This window comes from Vipera berus, assembly GCF_964194415.1.
Source record: "Vipera berus genome assembly, contig: HAP1_SCAFFOLD_62, whole genome shotgun sequence".
In the NCBI taxonomy this organism is placed as follows: domain Eukaryota; kingdom Metazoa; phylum Chordata; class Lepidosauria; order Squamata; family Viperidae; genus Vipera; species Vipera berus.
The window spans coordinates 79,356-102,653 of record NW_027673635.1 but is presented as its reverse complement, the minus strand read 5'-3'; the positions used below and the strand labels follow the sequence as shown (position 1 = coordinate 102,653).

Sequence of the window (23,298 nt, the reverse complement as noted above, 5' to 3'; positions counted from 1 at the left end):
CTTGGCCTCTCCTGGGTAAGACAGTGTTGTCCAGAGTTAGGGAAGAAAGTACTCTCCAGGGTTAGAAAAGAAATCCTATAGGATCTAGATCCCTTCTTGAAAAATGAATCATCTTCCTAAACTTCTTGAAAACTAGAAGTAGTCCTCGACTTACAACAGTTCATTTAGTGACTGTCCAAAAGTTATAACAGCACTGGAAAAAGTGACTTATGCCTGTTTTTCACACTTACAGCTGTTGCAGCATCACCTTGGTCACGTGATCAAAATTCAGGCACTTGACAACTGGCTCATATTTATGATGGTTGTAGTGTACCAGGGTCACGTGATCACCTTTTGTGACCTTCTGACAAGCAAAGTCAATAGGGAAGCCAGATTCACTTAACAACCGTGTTACTAATTTAACAACTGCAGTGATTCATTTAACAACTATGGCAAGAAAGCTCACAAAATAGGGCAAAACTCATTTAACAACTGTCTTGCTTAGCCTCAGAAATTTTGTGGTCGTAAGTTGAGGACTACCTATATTCTTAAAATGAAGAACACACTCAGAGCAGTGGAGAAGTTTCATTTGCTTGAGGGGTAAAATGACAGGTCTCAAATGCATAAACTTGGTTTGGTCAATCCACAGCTCCCAATCACCCATTAGTCAGCTGGGGAAGATATACATGGTCAATAAATCTAAGGTATACCAAATTAATGGCCAAAGGAGTTACCAGCTTTAGCCTGGGCTGGAGGCACCATTCCCTTCCAGATGTTTTTAGACTCTGGTTCTTATCTGCCCCAACGCCCTGGCTGGTGGGATTTGGGGGTCAGTTGCATTTAGAGAGCTTCAGATGCTTCTTTCTCATAAAGAGTAACAATAGTAATTGGCCTATCTCAGGTCCTTGGGAAGGACTCGATAGGGAGATAAAAATGCCAAATCCAATCTAAACATCTGACTGACAATGCGAGGAACCATATTTACAAAAGACCACACCGCTTGGAACTGCACATATACTACGTTGATACATTACGACAGCCTAGTTTTCTTGGAAAGACCTTGATGCGTATGAAGGCCAACACCAACTGAAAAACTGGCAGCTGTGATTTCATGTCCATGGCTGGGGGTGGGGTGGGGGTGTTAGAAGCCAAGTCTCCCTTGTCCTACCTCGCCCAGCATCTTTGCCTCTTCAGCTTAAAAACAGAATGACAGAGCTGGAAGAGAACTTGAAGGTCTTCTAGTCCAACTCTCTGCTCAAGCAGGAGATCTTATACCATTTCAGACAAATGGCTATCCAATCTCTTCTTAAAAACCTCCAGTGCTGGAACACTCACAGCTTCTGGAGGCAGGTGGTTCCACTGGTTAATTGTTCTCACTGTCAGGAAATTTCTCCCTAGTTCTTGGTTGGTTCTCTCCTTGATTAATTTCTTTCCATTGCTTCTTTACTGCCTTCAGGTGTTTTGGAGAATAAATTCACCCCCTCTTCTTTGTGGCAGCCCCTGAGATATTGGAAGACTGCTATCATGTCACCTTTAGTCCTTCTTTTCATTAAACTAGGCATACTCAATAACAGGAAACTCTTTAATTTGATGAGTGAGAAAGGCTGTATATATGCATCTGCAAATAAAAATTCCTCCAACGGGTCCATGTGGGTGGGAAGAGCTTCCTTGCACAAAAACATATGCCAAAAGCCCAATCTTTGCTGATAATTTGCAAAAAAAATCATCTTCTATTAAAAAAAACCTTCACCTCTTAAAAAAAAGGAAAATGCTCTCCAGAAAAATAAACAGATTTCAATTCCATCAGGAAAGTACACTGAATTCCCCCCCTCCCCCCAGTTTTCCCCCATAGCAACCCAAACGTGGAGGCTGCTCATATGGCGAAAATCCCAGCTCTGCGTTTGAAATGCAGTTGGACTTTCAAATGCAAATACCAACAGAAGCATAACATATGGTGGAGGTTAGCTCTTATTTTTCCTAATTAAATGGTGTACTGCTGTTTCGTATAACAATGTTAATAGGGTATTTGCAAGCGTTTGGAAAAGAGACCACTGTGATTGTTAAGGGAAAAAGAAGAGACAATTGGTTGGGCAAGAGCTGGAGAAAAAGGGGGACCCCCATCACCCCACGACACCACCCTTTTTCATTAACACGCTCCCAATAGCATTGGAGGGGGCGGGTGGAAGGCAGGAAGAAGAAAAAACAACAAAGACAGTGGGACCCTCAACTCTTTGCTCCAGGCCTGCTTGTCCAATCTGGTTTTTGGATTTTCCAAAGCCATTTTCCAAAAGCATAGGAGTTCACCTACAGTTGCAATAGCAACTATGTCCTTCTTCCACGGCCCCGACAAATGGAGAGTGTTTTTTTTTAGAAGAGAAGCTAATTTATCCCTTCGGCTGATTTTCTCTCTAGAAATGTCCTTCACTCTCTCCCAGGGGACTGGGTGAAAACAAGATGGGGAGAGGGAGGAACCCAGAGGTAAACGAAGGGTTAAGCTTTCCAGGCAAATTCAGAGATGGGCAGTGATTTCATAGTTCAGTTGCCAAATGCTTTTCTGTTGCCTGTGTCTTGCACAGACTGGCACAAATGTGGAGTCAACTTGCTTTCTTTCACACGCACAAATCAACGCTGGCCACAAAATTAATTGCACGATGCAATCTGGGTTGGTCACTGGGACCAGAGGTTTTCGTCTTCCAAGCTTTTAGACTCGTGCTGGAGCCCATTCTTAGGGAATGTCAAAAGATGTGGAGACTCTAGAAAGGGTACAGAGAAGAGCAACAAAGATGATTGGGGGACTGGAGGCCAAAACATATTGGGAACGGTTGCTGGAATTGGGTATGTGTAGTTTAACGAAGAGAAGGGCGAGGGGTGACATGATAGCAGTGTTCCAGTATCTCAGGGTTTGCCACAAAGAAGAGGGAGTCAAGCTATTCTCCAAAGCGCCTGAAGGCAGGACAAGAAGCAACGGATGGAAACTAGTCAAGGAGAGAAGCAACCTAGAACTAAGGAGAAACTTCCTGACAGTTAGAACAATCAGCCCTGGTGAATGATCTCTGGAGGGCTCGGGACAGGGGATATTCCTCTGTCCTAGTCCTATTAGACCTCTCAGCGGCTTTCGATACCATCGACCATGGTATCCTGCTGCGGCGTCTCAGGGGATTGGGAGTGGGAGGCATGGTCCTTCAGTGGTTCTCCTCCTATCTCCTGGGACGCTCGCAGTCGGTGTTGGCAGGGGGGCAGAGGTCAACCGCGAGGCCTCTCGTTTGTGGAGTCCCTCAGGGGTCGGTCCTCTCGCCTCTCCTGTTCAACATCTACATAAAACCGCTGGGTGAGATCATTCATGGTTTTGGAGTTGGGTATCATCAGTATGCTGATGATACCCAGCTTTTCATTTCAACCCCAAACCACCCCAGTGATGCCCTCGACGTGATGTCCCGCTGCCTGGAGGCGGTTCGGGTCTGGATGGGGAGGAACAGGCTTCGACTCAACCCTGACAAGACTGAGTGGCTGTGCGTACCGGCATCTCAGGATATTCAGGATATCCCATCTCTCTCTATGGGGGGTGAGTTATTACCCCCCGTAGATAGGGCTCGCAACTTGGGAGTCCTCCTAGATTCACAGCTTTCTTTAGAAGACCATATAGTAGCTGTGGCTAGGGGGGCTAGGAGGACTAGATGACCTCCAAGGTCCCTTCCAACTTTTTTTATTATTATTATTATTATTATTATTATTATTATTATTATTATTATTATTATTAAGTCTGGTGAGAGAGACGTTCCCCGAGGACGGGCTCCAGCATGAGTCCAAAAGCTTGGAAGACTACACCCTTGGTCCCGGTGCCTGAGCCAGATTGGCTTCTGCAACATTATCCTGGGACAGATATATTTCGCCTTCATTTGTGACCAAATGAATTCCCCACCACTACATAGGATGCTTACAAAGCACTGCCTCTAATTCACATCTGCCTTTCCAACTATAACAAAACTAGTAATCAGAAGCTGTGATCGTGACTGTGGCTTCAAATAGACACCATACTAACCCATGTTTTAATTCTGGTTTTGTGGAATGAACCAAAGTAGCCTGATTCATGTATAATAATGCCATGTTCTCATGCATGCTCTGCAAAATTGCAGTGACAAGTTGCACTAAGTAAAACGTCGAAAGTAAACTTTATGAAGGTGTACAACGTATAAGTAGGAATATACAAAGCCCATGCAGACTTTGTTTAGACAAGCTTAATAAAATATGGGACTCACTTATGTGGAATATAGGTTTAAAAATGATAGGTGTATAAAAGTATTAGAAATATATGCATATGTGTAGGACCAGTGGCAGAACCTGGGGCCAGAGTTAAAAGAGGGATCAGCCTCGAACAAAGCAAAGCGAAATAAGTCCAAGCTTCTTTGAATTCCATTGATCCTTATCTAATTCCAAGCAGGTGATAACCCTTAGTTGAGAAGATTCCTAGTCATAGGCTTTTTAGCAATAAATCAATTTGATTGGATGTTCACATATGTGGACCTGCAAGACTTATTTGAATAACACATTATTTGCATTAGATAAGTATATATAGAAGTGTAATTGTTTTCTGTTATGACAAATCACACTATATTTTTCGTTGTTGGATTTCTTTCACTTTCATTAACTTTTTGTGTGTTCTTTGCCCCCCCTTCTGTTTGACAATGTATCTTGATCATTATCATTGTGTTTTGTTCTTTCCACTTACTCTTTTTTGTTATTAAAAAGCAATAAAAAATAAACAGGAATATGAAAAACGAAAGGTTACAAAGGCTTTTGAGTCATGCGTTGGGGGTTACACACCACCATGTAATACGTGGAGAAAATAAAATTGAATTTAATCTCAATGACATGTTAGTTTCATTAACGTTATATAGTTATAATGCGATTACTCTCCAGTCGTGTCTTTGTAATTTTCCCCTTAGGTCATGTTTAAAATTACAATTTGATAACAGCTTTTGGATGTCTAGAGCTGCATTCAAAGCTTATAAAGGAGGCAGGCCATGTGGTCTTAAGTTGTGCATCTTTAGTGTAATCATATATGATTTTTAATACTCTGGCTTGCAAACACAGAAAGAAATACGCACACTTTTTCCCCCCGTTATTCCTATTTAACACACTTAAAGTTCTGGTTTTAGCAGGAGCAAGCTGGAGTTTTCCCACTTTGAGAACAGAACACAGGGATAAATCTGGAGAAAGGTGACACATCCACGGTGCATAATTCTGGTACTGACCCAAGACTGGTCCTTTGATACATAAAAGTAGTCCTTGACGTCTGACCACAATTGAGCCCAAAATTTATTGCTAAGCAAAATGATCCTTCAGTGCATTTTGCCCCATTTTATGACCCTTCTTGTCACAGTTGTTAAGTGAATATGGTTTTTACCTGAATCTGGCTTCCCCATTAACTTTGCTTGTCAGAAGGTTGCAAAACATGACACTGAAACTGTCATAAATACACGTCAGTTGCCAAACACCGAAATTATGATCACGTGACCATGGAAACGCTGCAACCATCGTAAGTGTGAAAAATGGACATAGGTCACTTTTTTCAGTGCCACTGTAACTTTGAACCATCCGTCAGTTGAGGACTACTTATAAGAAGGGAGCTATGTGGTCCAAAACCAGGACTCTGATACCACTTTTTCAGATTCACAATTTATATCAAAAGCAACAGCAATAGCACTTAGACTTATATACCACTTCACAGTGCTTTACAGCGCTCTCTAAGCAGTTTACAGTCAGCCTATTGCCCCCAACAAACTAGGATGAAGGCTGAATCAACCTTGAAATGTTGAGACTTGAACTGCTGAACTGCTGGCAGTTGGCAGTTAGCAGAATTAGGCTGCAATGCTGCATTCTAACCACTGCACCATCTCTCAAAGGGAGCTTTGTCCCAGTTCCTGGATTTAATCTTTACTGGAGACCATATCAAGGCAATAATAATAATAATAATAATAATAATAATAATAATAATAATAATAATAATAATAATAATAACAACAACAACAACAGTGTACAAAGTAAAAATTGAGAAGACAGCAACAGACAGTAAGTGCCACCTATGCAAAGAAGCTGAAGAAACAGTGGACCACCTGGCAAGCTGCTGCAAGAAGATCACACAGACTGACTACAAGCAGCGGCACGGCAAAGTAGCAACAATGGTGCATTGGAAGATCTGCAAGAAATATCATTTGCCTGCAAGCAAGAACTGGTGGGATCATAAAATAGAAAAAGTCATAGAAAATGATAAAAGTTAAATTGCTGTGGGACTTTAGAATTCAAACAGACAAGCACCTGCCACATAACACCCTGGACTTAACAACTGTCGATGCGGAAGACAAAAAATTCTGGATAGTGGACGTAGAGAATAGACGAGAAAGAACTGGAGAAGATAACAAAATACAAAGACCTACAAATAGAAATAGAACGACTATGGCAAAGGCAAGCAAGGATATACTAGTACCAATAGTAATAAGTGCCTTGGGTGCAATCCCAAAACAACTGGAGCACCACTTGAACACCATTGGCATTGACAAATTCGCCATTAGTCAATTGCAAAAGGCGACCTTACTAGGAACTACTTCCATCCTGCAACAATGTCTATAATACCATCAAACATCCACATCTGCCTATCCCAGGTCCTTGATAAGGACTCGACAGATAGACAAAAATGCCAAATCAAGTCTGAACATCTGGCTGACTGCACAATGATCAATAATAATATAATTTGGGTGAAAAGAAACTTGTGAATGCAAAGAACATTTTCTTTTCCATTGGTCTCTGAATATTGTAGGTCAGAATTCTTTGAAGTTTCCACTAGGGCAGATCTCAGAATGGGAAGTAAATCCAAAAGTCATTGCTGCAAAAGTAGAACATTTTCTAAAGATCTGGAAAACTTAGAGAGACTGTGATGCCACCATAATGCCTTTAATGCCAAGACAGGGGCCAAGAACATTTCATTTGGTATTGTTTTAAAGGCGATTTTTTTGTTTGTTCATTTTCTGCTGGACCTATATGATGTGCACCAGATTATTTCACTACAGACTAGTTAGAATCTCAAGCAAATTGATGGTGCCAATTGCTGCAGCAATAACACAGAGCAGGAGTCAAAGGCCTCGTCAGAAGATATGAGCAGGTTTGTGAGGTCAGCAACTATTAAGACAGAAATTGGAATTTAAATTTTATGTGGGCACAAGAGATATAGCAACCTGGAGAGTCTCCAGACACCTTGCATAACTCAGTTAAAAAAAATATAACTTGCTTGTTTTCTTACACTTAAGATTACTGGGCAAAAATGGAGAGGGCAGCGTGTCACACTCTTGCGACAAACTCTGAAATCCAAATTGGATGCCCAATCAAGCAAGGTATTTGAACAATGCATCATAGATCTCGTTACTGAAGGCCGTTGCGTTGCAAATTGACCAGACAGCTAGGACCAATTTTGGGGGAACATCTTATTTTGCCTTGCATTATTGAGCTTGGAAAAAGGGAAGGTTCATATGCCTCAACAACGTTCTGCTGTACTGAGCCAGGGGTTTCTTATGCTAGCATCTTGTTTCTGAGACAACTACGGTAACCACCTTGTTCTAAAAAGGCTGCCAGCAGAGTTGGAAAAGATGGATGTAATGGTAATTATGGATTTATTGAAGCTTTCCTTCACATTTGCGTAGCTCTTTTTAAAATCTTGCATGGAGATCTGAACTCCCTTAAACCCCAAACAGACAGCTCTATAAAACACCATTGCCAAATTTTTATTTTAAGCAGGTGAAAAGAAAGGCTGATATCATCCACAGCTCTACAATAAAAGGTGGAGACTTTATTTCTTCTTCTATCCAGGTTAGCAGTTTAATTCTTTGTTTGGGAGATGAAGAGGGAGAGAGGGCTGTTGCAGGGATGCTGCAGCTCTCAGAAGCCTTGCCAACACATTTCTTTCTCTCTCTTTTGGAAAGAGATCAAAGTGTGCCAGGTTAACAATTAAAAAGAAAATCCAGAGCCGGGAAAGAACTCTAAAGCCTTCCCCAATACATTTTTTTTGCCAAAAAGGTAGCTAAAAAAGGCAGCAAGAGGATTACTGGGTCAAGAGATGGGTGATTGGTTGGGTGGGCCCAGAGAGATCTGAGCAGCACAAAAATCACAGTGCTGGCATGAACAATACTTCAACAGGGGTATATGTAACTTTATTTTAAAAATCTGTATTGTATTTCATCCCTCAAAACCAAGTTTTCCTACGGCAGCTTACCACCTCAAATGCAGTGCCCCAAACTGTTAGAAGTTCAGCCAATTTTGTTAATCTTCTTTCGTTTTGCCCGTGCTATATTTTTTTTTTGTGGCAGGTGTTATGGGACACAGGGAGGGACCAAGAAGGAACTCGATGCACTGTCATCTCACCTGCCTTTAGAATACTTTCTCAGACTTCCCTCAATTTCAGCTCATTTTTTAAAATCCGGTCTCAATCTTGAGGACTAGAAACTTAAAAAGAACTGATGGAAACTGAATCCTGGATCTCACAGCAATTTCTCCTGACCCTGCAGAAATATGTGTAGTTGTGCATACAAGCTTCATCTTTCACATGCATATTTTTTCTAGGCCAGCAATGTATAGTCTGAAATTCCAGAAACTGCAACAGTGGCTCCTACTGTCTAATTTTTAAGAGAGGTAGCCATGCAAACCACACTCAGCTTAAGTTTAATTACACCGATATGCACAAGAAAGCCAATCAGGGTTTTGTTTTCCCAGCCCTGTTTACTTTTATTTATGTATTTATTTGTTAAATTTATTTACTGCCTCTTTCCTCATAGAGCTCCACTCTCTGGCAGCAGTCCTGTCCCCAAAATCGCATGCTTAGCTTTGTACATGCTTTTAAGCTTGCAGTTTTCAAGGAATAAATGTCAAGACAGGAAAGGTGTTTACATTTTGATTTATATGCCACCTTCCCTCCAGCAGCTCAAGACAGGCTATATCAGTCCTCCCATTTTTCCACATACCAACCTCGTGAGATAGGCCGAGTTGAAAAAGTGAACACCCAGTCCCCGGAAACTTCCAAGGGCTGACTGGGGCACTCGAACCTGGGTCTCGCTCTCCCAGTCCACTGCTACACCTGATTGGCTCTTGGGCTGAGAGGGAGGGACTGTGGCCCAGAATTAAAAGGGGGACTCTGCTAACTCCTAATTCAGCATCTTTGCCATTGGACTGTATTGGCTATGGGGCTGAGAGGGAGGGACCAGCCCAAAGCCAGCCAATGAACATATCCCCACTTCTAGTCCAGGCCCTTCACTGCTCTTGATTGGCTCTACGGTTGAGAGGGAAGGACTGGCCCCAAACCAGCCAATGGCTTTCGTGGCTGTGAGATGGGGAAGGGTGGAAAAGAGTACAAACCCCAGGTCTCCACAGAGTCCAGCTTCTTAACTCCTACACCTCATTGGCACTCATTGGTTTATTTTTAAAAGAGGAAGGATGCTGGCATTTACCAGGATATCCTCTAATTTTCTGTTTAACGTTAAGACACAAATATAGGAAGCTAATTTACTTTAGGAAGCCATTTATGTATCCATTTCAATTGTGTACTGTCTGTTCCAATCGCGAGTAGCAGCACTCAACACAAGACACTTAACCAGTTCATTTAAAGACCAAGTAGCTACACTGGAGTAACATGTTACAAGGCTGGTTAACTGTTCCAACCTGGCCATTTTTAATTGGTCTAACATGAACGAATGAATCCAACCCGTTTGGTTGGTCAAAACTGCAATGTATTATGTATGTGAGCCCAGAAAATGAGTTCATGTAGTAAAAAAGGTACCGGTAAATAAATAAAGGTTGGAAGTTTTTCTGATTCTTGTTAATTTGAATAATTATTCTATTGTAAACCACTCAAGAGTCACTTTGGACAATGAGATGGGTGGCATGTCAAGATAATTAAAATGTCCCTTCCCCCCCCCCCCGCCCAATTTTCTCCCAGGAATTGGTTAGAATGTGGGGTGTGGCTCCTTAACAATTATGATTGTGCAAAGAGAATATGGGCCATCCCCTCTGGATTAATTATTGGCTGATGTTAATTGGCATGCTTTATTCCTCTATGACAGGGGTAGGCAACCTTGGCTCTTTTATGACTCATGGACTTCAACTCCCAACTCCTAAGCTGGCTCAGGAATTCTGGGAGTTGGAGTCCATGAGTCATAAAAGAGCCGAGGTTGCCTACCCCTGCTCTATGATATCCAGGGTTATCTGGAGTCAGGTGGCCTTATGACAGGCAGACATTATCATCCCTAATAGTCGCTATTCTTACTTAATCATCCATTACGTACACACTTCGACACAGACTTGGGACTTTATTTTTTTAATGAAAGCTTGAATTCTGACTCATGTTTCTCATGCTTTTGTGCCATATCAGCAAATGTTCTACCTGCCACAGATGCTCCAGAAGGCTGTAAGAGTCAAGCCTGCTGTTGCTGAAGATGCTCCAGATCGGGGCTGTGCTCAAATCTAAACCAAGTGGGAGAATGCAAAGAGGAGAACCACAGCAAGACACCCCCAGATTGAGGTGTGGTGACCCAGCACACAGTCAACACACCCATGGGGGGGGGGGGAAAAAAGAGCAGATTCCCAACTTTCCAAATAAACAAAAAAAAAACATGAGGCCTTAAAGCAGCTGGCAGATCTGATGAAGGTATAAACTTTTTCTGTGCAAACAGCAGGGAAGCTACATCATTTTCCCCTGTTCCTCTCTAACAGAATAGCTTTGCTCAACCTGATACTCTGCAGATGTAGTGAGAAAAACATCTGGAGGTTCCAAGATTAGGGACATCTGCATGAGGGGAGAATGGGGGAGTTACCCCCAAAAATGTTTTTTGAAGAAGCAGGGCAAAAAGGGAAGCACAACTTGACAAATCACTGCCAGATGAGATAAAGACCAGATGGCCTTTTTAAAAAAAGGATTTATAAGTTCACAAAAGTTCAAGGGACTTAGGAGAATGTTGGTACCAGATGAGTCTGCTTAGACCCCTGCCTTGGTCTGGCTCACTGGACTAAGCCATGTTTCTTTCTTGGCTGGGTTATGACTTCCGCTAATTATGAACTGTAGCTCACAAACCATGATGGATTCGCACAACTCTCCAAAAAGCCACATTATGGCTTAGCATGTTGGGAGGACTAAGCCGGGTTTTTTTTTCTGACTAGTAACTTGCCCCAAGCTTTTTTCCCAGTATTTGCCAGCATTAACCTTTCAAAAGGAAATGAGAACTATATCTCAGCCCTTGTACATGTGAAAAAATGGGCCATATCATGAGCTTTTCCTTTTAGATACAACACTGGAGAAATTTTTTATATAGACAATGTTTATATTTCTTGGGCCCCTTCTCACTTTAAAATATCACAATCTAGGGGCAACTTGTGGAAGGCTTAGGGTGAGTGAATACATACCAGTAAGAATTTGGGAAGGGGTGGATAGCATGAGACCTTATGGTTATCAGTTTTTTTTTAAATTTTTTAATTTTTTTAAATTTTTTATTTTAATTCCATTCCAGTCTTCTCCGAAGACTCAGGGCGGCTTACAAGCTTAGCAGTAGCCTTCATTCTATGTATATGCCTGCTTATTAGGGCTTTCATACACCCCCCCCAAGCGGCATTATTACAAAGTCAGCTTAATTGCCCCCAACAATCTGGGTCCTCATGATCTTTGACCTATGATCAAAGATGTCCCAGCCAGCATGAGAAGAATTCTTATGGCAAAGTGGAGGCTTTCTTTCTTTCTTTCTTTCTTTTTCTTTCTTTCTTTCTTTCTTTCTTTCTTTCTTTCTTTCTTTCTTTCTTTCTTTCTCTCTTTCTTTCTTTCTCTCTTTCTCTCTCTCTCTCTCTCTCTCTCACACACACACACACACACACACACACACACACACACACAGAGCTGATGGTATGCGGTGGAATTACATCCTTCCTATTTAGGGATGAGAGCACTGTTTTTCAACCTGGGCAAATTTAAGACTTCAGCTCCCACAATTCCCCAGCCAGCATGCCTGGTTATCTCCAACCTGAGATTCTCCAGGTTCAATGACATGCTTTTCTGCTGTCCTCCAAGGGCCATACCAAAATCCTATCCCTGCAGCCCATTTGCTCACAAATGTCACACTTCTATCCCCACCTCTCAAACCAGGGCTAAAAACACAGTAGAAGCTTCTTTGCCATACTGTGAGCAATTATACTGAAGCTTTTTTCCCTTCCAGCTTTTTTTCTCTCAAAAAGAACAAGTCTGCTGCGCTGATATGACTGCAAGCTGCCTCAAAAACAGAGGAAAGACTTTATTTATTTTTATTTTTTCTAAGTTAAAAGCTATAGTTTGCAAAATTTCCCCCACATACACAAAGAAACCCCATTCTTCATCTTAGAATGATTTTGGAGGCTCCCGGTTAGATGGAAAGCTGTAGGGAAAATTTTAAAAAATCTTCAGTTGTATTTATTTATTTGAGTTCTATACAGCGTTTTGTAGAGCAGCTGAAGGCAGCTTACATAGTGTTCCCTCTTCCTCATTTTCCCCATACTAACCCTGCCAGTTTGGCTGAGAGGTAAGGATTGGTTCGAAGTCAACTAACTAGCTTCCATGGCTGAGAGGGAACTAGAATGCAAGTCTCACCACTCTTAGTCCAGCCCCTTCCCCCACAAGACCTGATAGGCTGAGAGGAGAGGACAGGCCCAAAGTCAGCCAATGAGTTTCCAATAGCTGAGAGCAAACTAGAATCCAGTTCTCATCACTCTTAGTCCAGTCCCTTCCCCACAGACCTGACTGGCTCCTGGGTTGAGAGGGAGGAACTGGCCCGATGTCAGCCAATGAGCTTCCATGGCTGAGGGGAGGCTGAACCTGGGTTTCCTCACTCCTAGTCTAGCAGTATTCATACTAGGCCACGCTGCCTTTGAACCCAAATCCTCTCTCCAGGTCACACATGCACATAAAAAGGGGGAGAGGTTTTGACTGTACAGCTGCATCCATCATTGTGACTTATTTGCCAGTTTCCCCTCCCCTTCTCTATTTATCTGTACACAGCTTATATACACATAGCACAGTGATTGCATGCCCTTAGAAAAGGTTTGTGTGTATATAAACTCTTAAAGCAGCAGTGGCAGCAGTTCAAAACTTCCCATAAGAACACTGGCATGAAATCAACTTAAACTGGGATTATAATTTATCCATCACCCCATCAGTGCATTAGAGAAAGGAAAAATTGGGGAGGGAGCTGGGCTTTGCTAACTTATTCTAGGACATCTGACTTCATAGTGGAATTTGGTACAAACTATAACTCCTTTATTGACATGAAGGTAGTTTTTGAGTGGTTGGATTACAACTCCTATTAATCCTTACCAGGTTGGGAGGGGATAATGGGAGGGTCCAGAGGGCAGGGCATTGGATAAATAAATCCTAGAAAAATAAGATATTTCTGCAAATTTACTTTTCTGTATCTAAACAAGGTGTCCATATTATAGGTGGTTAATTGTAGCTACTCTGAAGCAACATCTCAAGAGTCCAGAAAGAAGTACATGGGACAGTGTGTGTGAACAATCAGACATGGTTCCTAGTATAATACTTGTAAAATTATTGGTTTGGGTTTTTTTGTGATGTGTGTATCCAACAGACCAAAGCTTGCCTTGCTCTGCCAACCTAGGTATGGCTTGTTCAAGAAAATATTAGTCTTGTTGCTTAAGAGAGAAAAAAAATCTTCCAAGTCTGGAATATGTTGTTCTCTCCAGAATGGCAGATCCCATAGTTGCTGTTGGCATTTCTTGCATCCGCAAAGGTGTAGCTGGTAGGTGTGGCAGGAGGAGGATGGAGTAAACACCATAATAATTGGTGAATTAAAACCGCCGAATAATGGGGCAGAGCCGTCCCGGGCCAATTTACAGGCCACACACAACTGATCTGAGTGGTTGATTGACGCTTCTGGTCTCTGGAATTCACACACAGAACTGATAGGAAATCCTGGGAACATGTTTGGATGGGTGTAAGTGTTGGGCGTATTGCTCAGAGATAAATAAAAAAGACAGTTGCTCGGAGATGGAACAGCAAGTCTGAGTGCATAATTTCCTAAGTTTAAAAGACTTTGGCACTTCCAGTTCATAAAAAATTAGGAAACAACAGGAGATGGAAAGGAAGCGCTCTGTTTGAGAGAGTCTAGAACAGTTTTACTTAACCTCAGCAGCTTTAAGATGTTCTGGACTTCAACTCCCAGAATCCCCCCAGCCAGCATGAGGCTGAGAAATGCTGGCCTAGAAAGACTGCTCATCACTGTGGCATTATGGGGTTGAGGTGGACCCCCTGCCCTGCCCTCTTTGCTTTAAATGCGTCCATGTCATTTTACCCAGCTCATCTTTTAATTACAAAGCAGGCAGCCTGAATCAAAAGGAGCTGACACAAGGTGGTGGATTTCTTCCAGCCTTAGAGAATGAAATTCAGGCAGAGATGGAGTGTAAACTTACAGATCTAAACCCATAAGTGATTCCTTAAGTATGGAACCAAAGAACAACAATAATACCCCTCAAGCAAATACTGTATATCCCACAAGGGTTGGCTGTGGCAAGTATCTTCATTTTGAAACATTTTTTTTTTGGTGAAAAAGAGCATCAAAAGGGAAAACATAGCAGACACGACAACCTTCAGGCACAGAATATGTGGCGGGGAATTTGGCTTTGTTCTCACCGCCTGTAGCTTCAACATTCAACACTTGCACAAACTTGTATCGCCCGCTGGCAGGAAAAAAAAAAGTTTTCTTGAACACACGCCCCAAATCAAAGTGATCCCCAGTGACAATGGAGTTCAGTTCTTTGCTTTCATGCTAAAGGACCAGGCCAAGAAGAAAAGAGAGCACTCTGTAGCTTTATATCATTAATAAATAAAAAAGGGTGGGAATTTCCCTTCATTTTCAACTTTGTTGGGCTTTTCATTCTTTGGAGGGGACCTTGCAGGTGTTTGGGACTATGCCCCTGGCTAGGAGGCCAGGGTTGAAAGTTGTGGCACTCTCGTTTCTGGAAGGAACCTGACAATTCCAGAAGTACCATATACAACACAGAGATAGATGCTTTAATTGTTTAAGTCAGTGTTTTTCAATCTTGGCAACTTTGTGTGGACTGCAGCTCACAGTATTCCCCTGGCAGAATAGAAAACACTTACTCAAGGGTTCAGAATTTCTTTTAAAAAGCAAAAAAAGAAAAAAGAAAAAAAGAACACAACAATTAGCTTATAAAATATGAACTGCTAAATAAATAAGTGCCAATAAAGGAGAATAGCTCAGGGTTGAAATGAGGGATCCTTGGTGCTCTCTGAGCTTGGTTGTTTTCTTGCAGATGTTTCATTACCCAAACTAGGTAACATCATCAGTGCATTTTTAGGGCATAAAGAAGTGCATTTTCAAAAAAGCCCACATTTTTTTAAAAAAACCCATAGCACAATCAAAATACCAGGATGTCATTTTATTCCTTAGATCCCTGCCGCAATCATCTTTTATATGAACAACCCTGCAGATGAGATTAAGGCAAACAAAAAGCAAAAAAATAAAAAAATAGTGGTGTTTAAAACTGGGGAAACGAGGTCTTAAGTCCTTGGGGCCAGATTGTTAACTATAGTCTCAATATCAGAAAACATATTACATCTATATCAAAGAGCTTGGGCCTTTTCTCCCCAAAGGGAAGAGAAAGTTAAGCAATACCTGATCCACCAAACTGCGTGCTACCGAGAGTCGTGGGTCTGTTTTTTCCATTAGTCACTGGCAAGGGAAACATCTAGAAAAAAAGAAAGCAAACAATAACAAGATTAAACATCGGAGAACATGGGTGTGGGGAGAAAGGGAAATAATGCAGCAATTAAAAACATTCTGAGAGGTAACGCCACAGATTTAGTAATCTAGCCAAGATACAAAATGAAACAAAGCTGTCATATTTGATCAGTGAGCTCTTCAAAACTATTTGCAAAAACTGTTGTCATTTTTGCAATCGCTGGATAGACAGTAAATCTTCTGCAGGGTTAAATTATTGGGCTGCCTATCTTGGATCTGTTTGCCATTTAAAAACTACTATGCAAACAATAGGAAAACCCACCCAGAGAGCGTTGCAATGGCAAGATAAAAATCAGAAGCGGTAATAATCAAGGCAATAAATTACAGCATTAAAAATCAGAATAAAGCAGCAAGGGAGCCCTAACGTTCTAGTATTCTGAAATAGTTTCTCAAATTCCTAGGAAACAAAAACATCTTCAATCGGCTATCAAAAAAAATTTCACAATGGAAGGGCCAGTTGAGCATCTCGGGGGGGGGGGGTTGCATTTCACAGATGAAGCCTGATACCCACCCGTAAGAGTCAAAGTAGATTCTTAAAATGAATGTAGATGAACAGTTAGAAATGCATTTCTATTTCCTTAAAACTGCATTTCTAAAAGATCTCACTTATGTTCACTTAGGAATCCTTCCAAAAAGTACAAGGTAGATTTTGTCCTTCCCCAAAGGACAGGTGGAAGCTGTCAGCATAGCTTTCCCCAACCTGTTATCATGGGTATTATCTAAATGAAGCAACAACTAGTTCCTGAGCGGGTAGAGGGTAGAGGAAGGACCAACAGTCTCTAACTTCCATGGGGGTGGGGGAGAGGGAGAATTTACTTCTCTTCCCACACAGCCTTAGATTGATCCTTCTGTGTGGACATATTTGATGTCCCACCAAAGACTGAACAGAGAAGTCCCCATTCTAAAAAATAATTGAATGGTCCCCACAAACCAGAGTTGGTAGACAAGAGTCCTGCCTGGTATCCTCCAGATGTGTCAGGAGGAAACCCAGCACATCTGGAGGGCGTCAAACTGAGGAAGGCTGATTAACCTGAGGGTCACTCTACAGGTTTGGTTGAATGAAGAATGCTCCTGAAGGACATATGCAACTGCCTAGTGAAGAATCAGGCCATGGCATATCTCCATTTGGCATTCTGGGTCTATCCAGCTGTAATTTCCATTCCTCTATTTTGAGCCAGTCTGGCCAACGATCAGAGATAGTATGAGTTGCAGTCTGGAAACATCTGGAAGGACCACAGACTGGACTCACATAACATATCTAACTAGGCTAGAAAGGGGGCGAGTAGTCTCTGGCTCAAGATATTCAAACCAGGATATCAATTTAGTCCATCTATGGATTTTTATTTCCAACATAATAGGTTATGGGAACATAGAAATGGCACTTTATTTTGTTAAGCTGGGTTAGGGGACAGCACATTGTGTGAACCCAACTATTCTGTCTTCTCTAAGACAGCCAAAAGTCAATAACCTACCAGAGGAAAATGCCTTCAGCAATTTTAACACTTTTACAAGGAGGTGCCAGGAACTGAGCTAAAGATAATTAACAGAATAACAGAGTTGGAAGAGACCTTGGAGGTCTTCTAGTCCAACCTCCTGCTCAAGCAGGAAACCCTACACCACGGGTCGGCAACCCGCGGCTCTTTGAGCCGTCTCCTGCGGCTCCCAGCCGCCCGGTGCGCGCGCACCTCTCCAAATGGAGAGTGGCACTGCCCATTCCGAGAGGTGCGCGTGCACCTTTCCGAAGGGCGGAGGTGCGCGCGCACCTCTCCAAGCCGCCGCCGTCCCGTCCAGAGACCTGCCGCGTTCGTCAAACATTGACGAACACGGCAGCTGTGCAAACGGGATGGCGGCGGTTTGGAGAGTGCGCGCGCACCTCTCCCAAGCCGCCGCCGTCCGGAGACCTGCCGACGTTTGGGGAGGTTTGGGGAGGTGCGCACGCACCTACGGTCGTTCGGAGAGGTGCGCGCGCACCTCTCGGAATGGGTAGCGGCGCCACTTCTTGCGAAAGCTGCCGCGGCACGTTTGCAGGCTGCCGAAAGCGGCAGCTTTGCAGACGGGCCATCGCCGTCGCGCAACCGGGAACCGGTTCCATCACACATAAAAAAAAGGCAAACGAGCGCGTCCGCGCATGTGCAAGAAAAACCCGTTTTGCGCATGTGCGTGCATGGACGCACGCATGCGGCTCCCACTTTTTTTTATGTGTGATGGAACCGGTTCCCAGTGGCTCTTTTCCTTTTTCGGGTTGCCGACCCCTGCCCTACACCATTTCAGACAAACGCATGTCCAATCTCTTCTTAAAAACCTCCAGTGTTAGAGCACCCACAACCTCTGGAAGCAAGTCATCCTACTGATTAATGTTCTTACTGTCAGGAAGTTTCTCCTTAGTTCTAGGTTGCTTCTCTCCTTGACTAGTTTCCATCCGTTGCTTCTTGTCCTGCCTTCAGGTGCTTTGGAGAATAGGCTGACTCCCTCTTCTTTGTGGCAACCCCTTAGATATTGAAAGACTGCTATTATATTATCCCTAGTCCTTCTTTTCATTAAACTAGGCCTACCCAATTCGTGCAACTGTTCTTCATATGCTATAATCATAATTCTTAACTGCATGCTTTCCACCACCTGCATTAAGTGCCAGAAACTAGCAGTTTTGGGGGTTAACTCTGATCGAACTGCTAAAGACAAACTTAGAATAAGATTACAGTTGTTCAATCTACTGGTTCCAATTAAAAATGTTTATAGGTAGACTTCGACCTGTCCTTACAATTGGGACCAGGTTTTCCATTGCTAAGCAAGGTGATTATTGTTGTGGGTTGCACCCAATTTTATGATCTTTTTGCCATGGTTGTTAAGTGAATCACTGCAGTTATTAAGTAAATCACATTGTCATTAAGTAAATTTGGCTTTCCCCATTCCCTTTGTTAGAAGTCAGCTGGAAAGGTCACAGGTGGTGATCACATGACCCTGGGACACTGCAACTGTTATAAATACCTGCTGGTTGATAAGCATCCAAATTCTGATCATGTGACCATAGGGATGCTGTCATGGTTATTAAGAGCGAGGACCAGTTGTAAGCCACTTTTTTTCAGTGCTGTTGCAATTCTGAACCACTGCTAAACAAATAGTTATAAGTTGAGGACTACCTGCAATCAATTCAAATTAGGTATCCCAAAGGTGCTTTTTCACAAGACGACTGGACTTCCTTGTTATAACAAAGCAGTCCAGTTGCCTTGTGAAAAAGCACATTTGGGGATAACAATCACCTGGGATGAATGAGAATCTCCATAGATCACGGGTGTCAAACTTGCATCATGTGATGTGCCATGACATATGGCCTCTGCATGATGCAACTGGCCCCGTGGGCTGGCAGTTTGGCACCCCTGCTGTAGATAAGTCAAATTAGGCTACAAAGCATTTTTCAAATCTTCAATTGGAGTATTACCAGTGAAATGCAAGCTGCCAGGCCCCCTTTTAAAAGCCATTCCTGGCCTGGCCCAGCATCACAGAAAATGTGGCGTCCTTGATGCTTTTTGGAGATTGTTGGGTAGTTTCATTGCCCAGCTAGGTAACACCAGTAGCACTGAAGACATTACCTAGTTGGGTAATGAAATGTCTGCAAGAAAACTCCTAAGCTCAGATGGTACCAAGGACTCCACAGTTCAACCCTGAGCCACAAATATTCTCTTCGGTGGGTCCCAAAGAAAATGCCTCCTCTGATCCTTTTCTGCTTCCCAAAAATGGAACGCTTCTTTTGTAGACAGGTATATTCACTTATTCTGAGGAATGGGGAATATGGGCGATTTATCATTTTCTTTAAGTATGAGACAAGTGGGAATGCTCTTTTTAGAGAGTGATGGCTGCAATATATACGTGCTGCATGTATAAAACAAAGGAAAGATGTTTCTTGCTTTTTTAAAAAACAACAACCCAATAAAGTGAATTGACTAAAAGCCTCTTAGCTTTTATTTAGAAACGGAAGATAGGGGTTCTTCACATAATACCCAGGCACAAACTAGAAGCAACTGACACTAACAAATACTATACTATTCCATTTTAATTCAAAAGTAATAGTCTTTTTTTTTTAAAAAAATCCTTTTTAAAAAACTTTTTTTTTGAATTTCAACATTTTAACACTAAACATATGGATTAAAAAAAACCACCAATACCCATCTAAACCTTATTTGCATAGCCCCACCCCTACCAGATCCCTGGGAGTTCTATTTCCTGCTCACCCTTCATATGTGACAGGCTGTAAGATAACAAACACCAAATCTTTAAGAACAATAGCAAAACAGTAAAACAGGCAGCACTTGCAGTGACCTGCCGAACATGACAAAATTAATCCCATCTGTCTGGGAAATGTTCTTTTTCGGGCCAAGAGGGAAAGGAAGGAAGGAAGGCAGATTAAACCTCAGACCAGTTCAAAAACATTTGCACGAGGCAAAAAAAAAAATCTTAAAAGTGGAAAGATCTCCCACATTTATCACTCCAACCGCTTATTTTACCCTTGCTCAACACACATTCACAGTATCACTCCAGCTGGAAGTTTCCTTCCAAATAAAAATCTTCCTGCTTCTACCCTACAGGAAGGCCTGTGAAAATATCCATCAATCCCAATACTGGGAAGGCTTCAAATGAGACCCGTTTATAAAATCACATATACAAAATTGTATCTAACTGATAACACATGTTAAAAGCAAGGTATGTTTTCAAGTGCCAGCTATTATAATAGCAATCATGTATCTGCTATTGCTTGCTTTCAAGTAAGATGGGTAACACTATCAAAATGCCCAAAGAACTACTTAGATACATCTGCTTATCCAATTACTGGCTTCCCAGTGCTACTATGTGTAAAGGTAAAGGTTCCCCCACACATGCGTGCTAGTCGTTTCCAACTCTAGGGGCCGGTGCTCATCTCCGTTTCAAAGCCAGCGCTTGTCCAAGGACGTCTCTGTGGTCATGTGGCCGGCATGACTAGGGACGCCAAAGGTGCACAGAACGCTGTTACCTTCCCACCGTAGTGGTCCCTGTTTTTCTACTTGCATTTTTACGTGCTTTCGAACTGCTAGGTTGGCAGAAGCTGGGACAAGTAACAGGCGCTCACTCTACTATGTGACAAGCTATCAATTTCTGGTTCTTGATTCAGCTCCAATAAGGTTTGTATTCATCATTGGGCCTCCATCATTCATGCAGACTGCTTTTCAAGCCACCTAACGTCCTAGGTCAGTGATGGCGAACCTTTTAGAGACCAAGTGCCCCCAAACCACCCAGCCCCCCCAACCCTGCCCCCCCTGCAGAGTTACCCACCACCTCCACGACCCGCCACATATCGCCCAGGGCGGTCCTGCAGCACCATGGCAGCCACACACTCTGCCTGCACCCTGCAGCATCAACAGCGCACAACAGGGCACGAGGGCGGAGTCTTGTCCCCGCTGCCCAGCTGCCATGTCCTTGGCTGCGCTGCTCTGCGCGGGCCACACCTGGGGGCGACTCTCCTCCGGAGGTGCTGCTGGTGAGGAGGGGGCTGCAGAAGGAGGCGGGGCTTGGGCAATGGCACGTGTGCCCACAGAGAGGGCTCTGAGTGCCGCCTCTGGTACGCGTGCCATAGGTTTGCCACCACTGTCCTAGGTCCTCCTCTGCCGGTAAAAATTTGGCCACTTGTAAAGAAGAATGGATGCTATTCTAAAATGTAGCCTCAATCCAGAGAAAGGATTGGCTAGGGCTCTGGAAAAACTTTGTGGGAATCGAGGTTAGTTTTCCTGCAGAGATGGCCAATGTCTAACTCAGGGGTAGGCAACCTTGGCTCTTTTATGACTCATGGACTTCAACTCCCAGAATTCCTGAGCCAGCCTGGCTCAGGAATTCTGGGAGTTGAAGTCCATGAGTCATAAAAGAGCCAAGGTTGCCTACTCCTGGTCTAACTAGAGTGAACCACTTTAGAAATATCTCAGAGAGTTGAATGTTCCTTCAGTTGAAAAAAAAAAATCCTAGAAAGATACATAAAGCCAAGAAAGATGGTCTCTCTCTCTCTCTCAGTAACAGATCTTCCAGATTTTTCCAGCCTGGGAAATTGCAGGGGATGTGACTGTGTTCGGTGCAAACCATGATATGCAATATTGAGATTCTTGCCTGCAGAAAATTAACAGGCCAGGTGGCCTTTTCTGTGGCACGTTAAGTTTTAGGATAGATCACCTCTGCTTGATCACACTAAATTGTATTCAGTCCAGGATAGCTATGGTGAGGGACCAAAGGACACTAATTAGACCTTTCTGTGTAATATAGGTAGTCCTCAACTTACAACAGTTCATTTAGTGACCGTTCGAAGTTACAGTGCCATTGAAAAAAGTGACGTGATCATTTTTCACATTTATGACTGTTGCAGGATCTCCATGGTCACATAATTCAGAAGATTGGCACCTGGTTCATATTTATAACGGTTGCAGTATGCCAAAATCACGTGATCCCCTTCTGTGACCTTCTGACAAGCAAAGATTCACTTAACAACCGTGTTACTAATCTGACAACTGCTGTGATTCACTTAACAAATGTGGCAAAAAAAAAAGTTATAAAATGAAGCAAAGCTCACTTAGTAAGTTTTTCACTCCGCAACATAAATTCTGGGCTCAGTTGTGGTCGTAAGTCAAGGAATACCTGTAGGTGTAGGGGTCACTAACAGGGAGTTCCTGACATTTTTTTTTCTTTATAGGTTGTGAGAGAGCAAGAATGCAGCCACCCTACTAGCCTGTTTTTGTTTTCCAGCATCCAGAATTTCATACAGTTGCTCTAAGGCAGGGGTGTCAAACTCAATTTCATTGAGGGCCGCATCAGCATTGCAGTTGCCCTCAGGGGGCCGGGTGGGCGTGGCCAGAGTGGGTGTGGCCTACTGGGCGGGCGTGGCTAGAGTGCGTATGGCCTGCTGGGTGGGTGTGGCTAGCTCTACATCGTTGGCATCAAGGGTGCCTATGGGGGCCTGGGCAGGAGTGGGACAGATCTGAGGGTCTCTGGCAGAAGGACGGTCTCTGGGCCAGGGCCAAGGCAGTGGGGGCCATTCCCTCAGTTTCCAGGATGGCTTCGCGGGCCGCATGAAACCACTTCGCGGGCCGCATCTGGCCCCCGGGCCTTGTGTTTGACATGTCTGCTCTAAGGCAAAGGTCCCCAACCTTTTGAGCACCAGGGACCAGTTCTGTGAAGAGAGGTTTTTCTGAGGACCACAGGGGGCGTAGTTTCATGTACTTCCTGCATCCTACGGATGGGGCTTTGCTTGTTTGCGCAGACAGGTTTCTGGCATGCCGCGGCCCAGCACCAACCCATAGACCAGGAGTTTGGGACCCCTGCTGTAAAGCACTGTATAAGTCTAGGCCAAGGGTAGGCAACCTTGGTTCTTTTATGACTCGTGGACTTCAAGTCCCAGAATTCCTGAGCCACCTGGCTCAGGAATTCTGGGAGTTGAAGTCCACAAGTCAAAAAAGAGCCAAGGTTGCCTACCCCTGGTCTA

General features: G+C 43.2%; 1 protein-coding gene across 1 annotated transcript in view; it reads right to left on the bottom strand.

Annotated features, from left to right (window-relative positions):
* The window catches only part of LOC308679230 (transcription factor E2-alpha-like), a gene marked incomplete at its 3' end in the record, with an annotated part of 98,889 nt that overhangs the window by 64,767 nt on the left and 10,824 nt on the right, over window positions 1-23,298 (bottom strand). Inside the window, exon 3 of the mRNA XM_081346820.1 lies at window positions 15,684-15,756. Coding sequence (XP_081202946.1) covers window positions 15,684-15,756 — 73 coding nt within the window. The remainder of the gene's footprint in view (window positions 1-15,683; window positions 15,757-23,298) is intronic.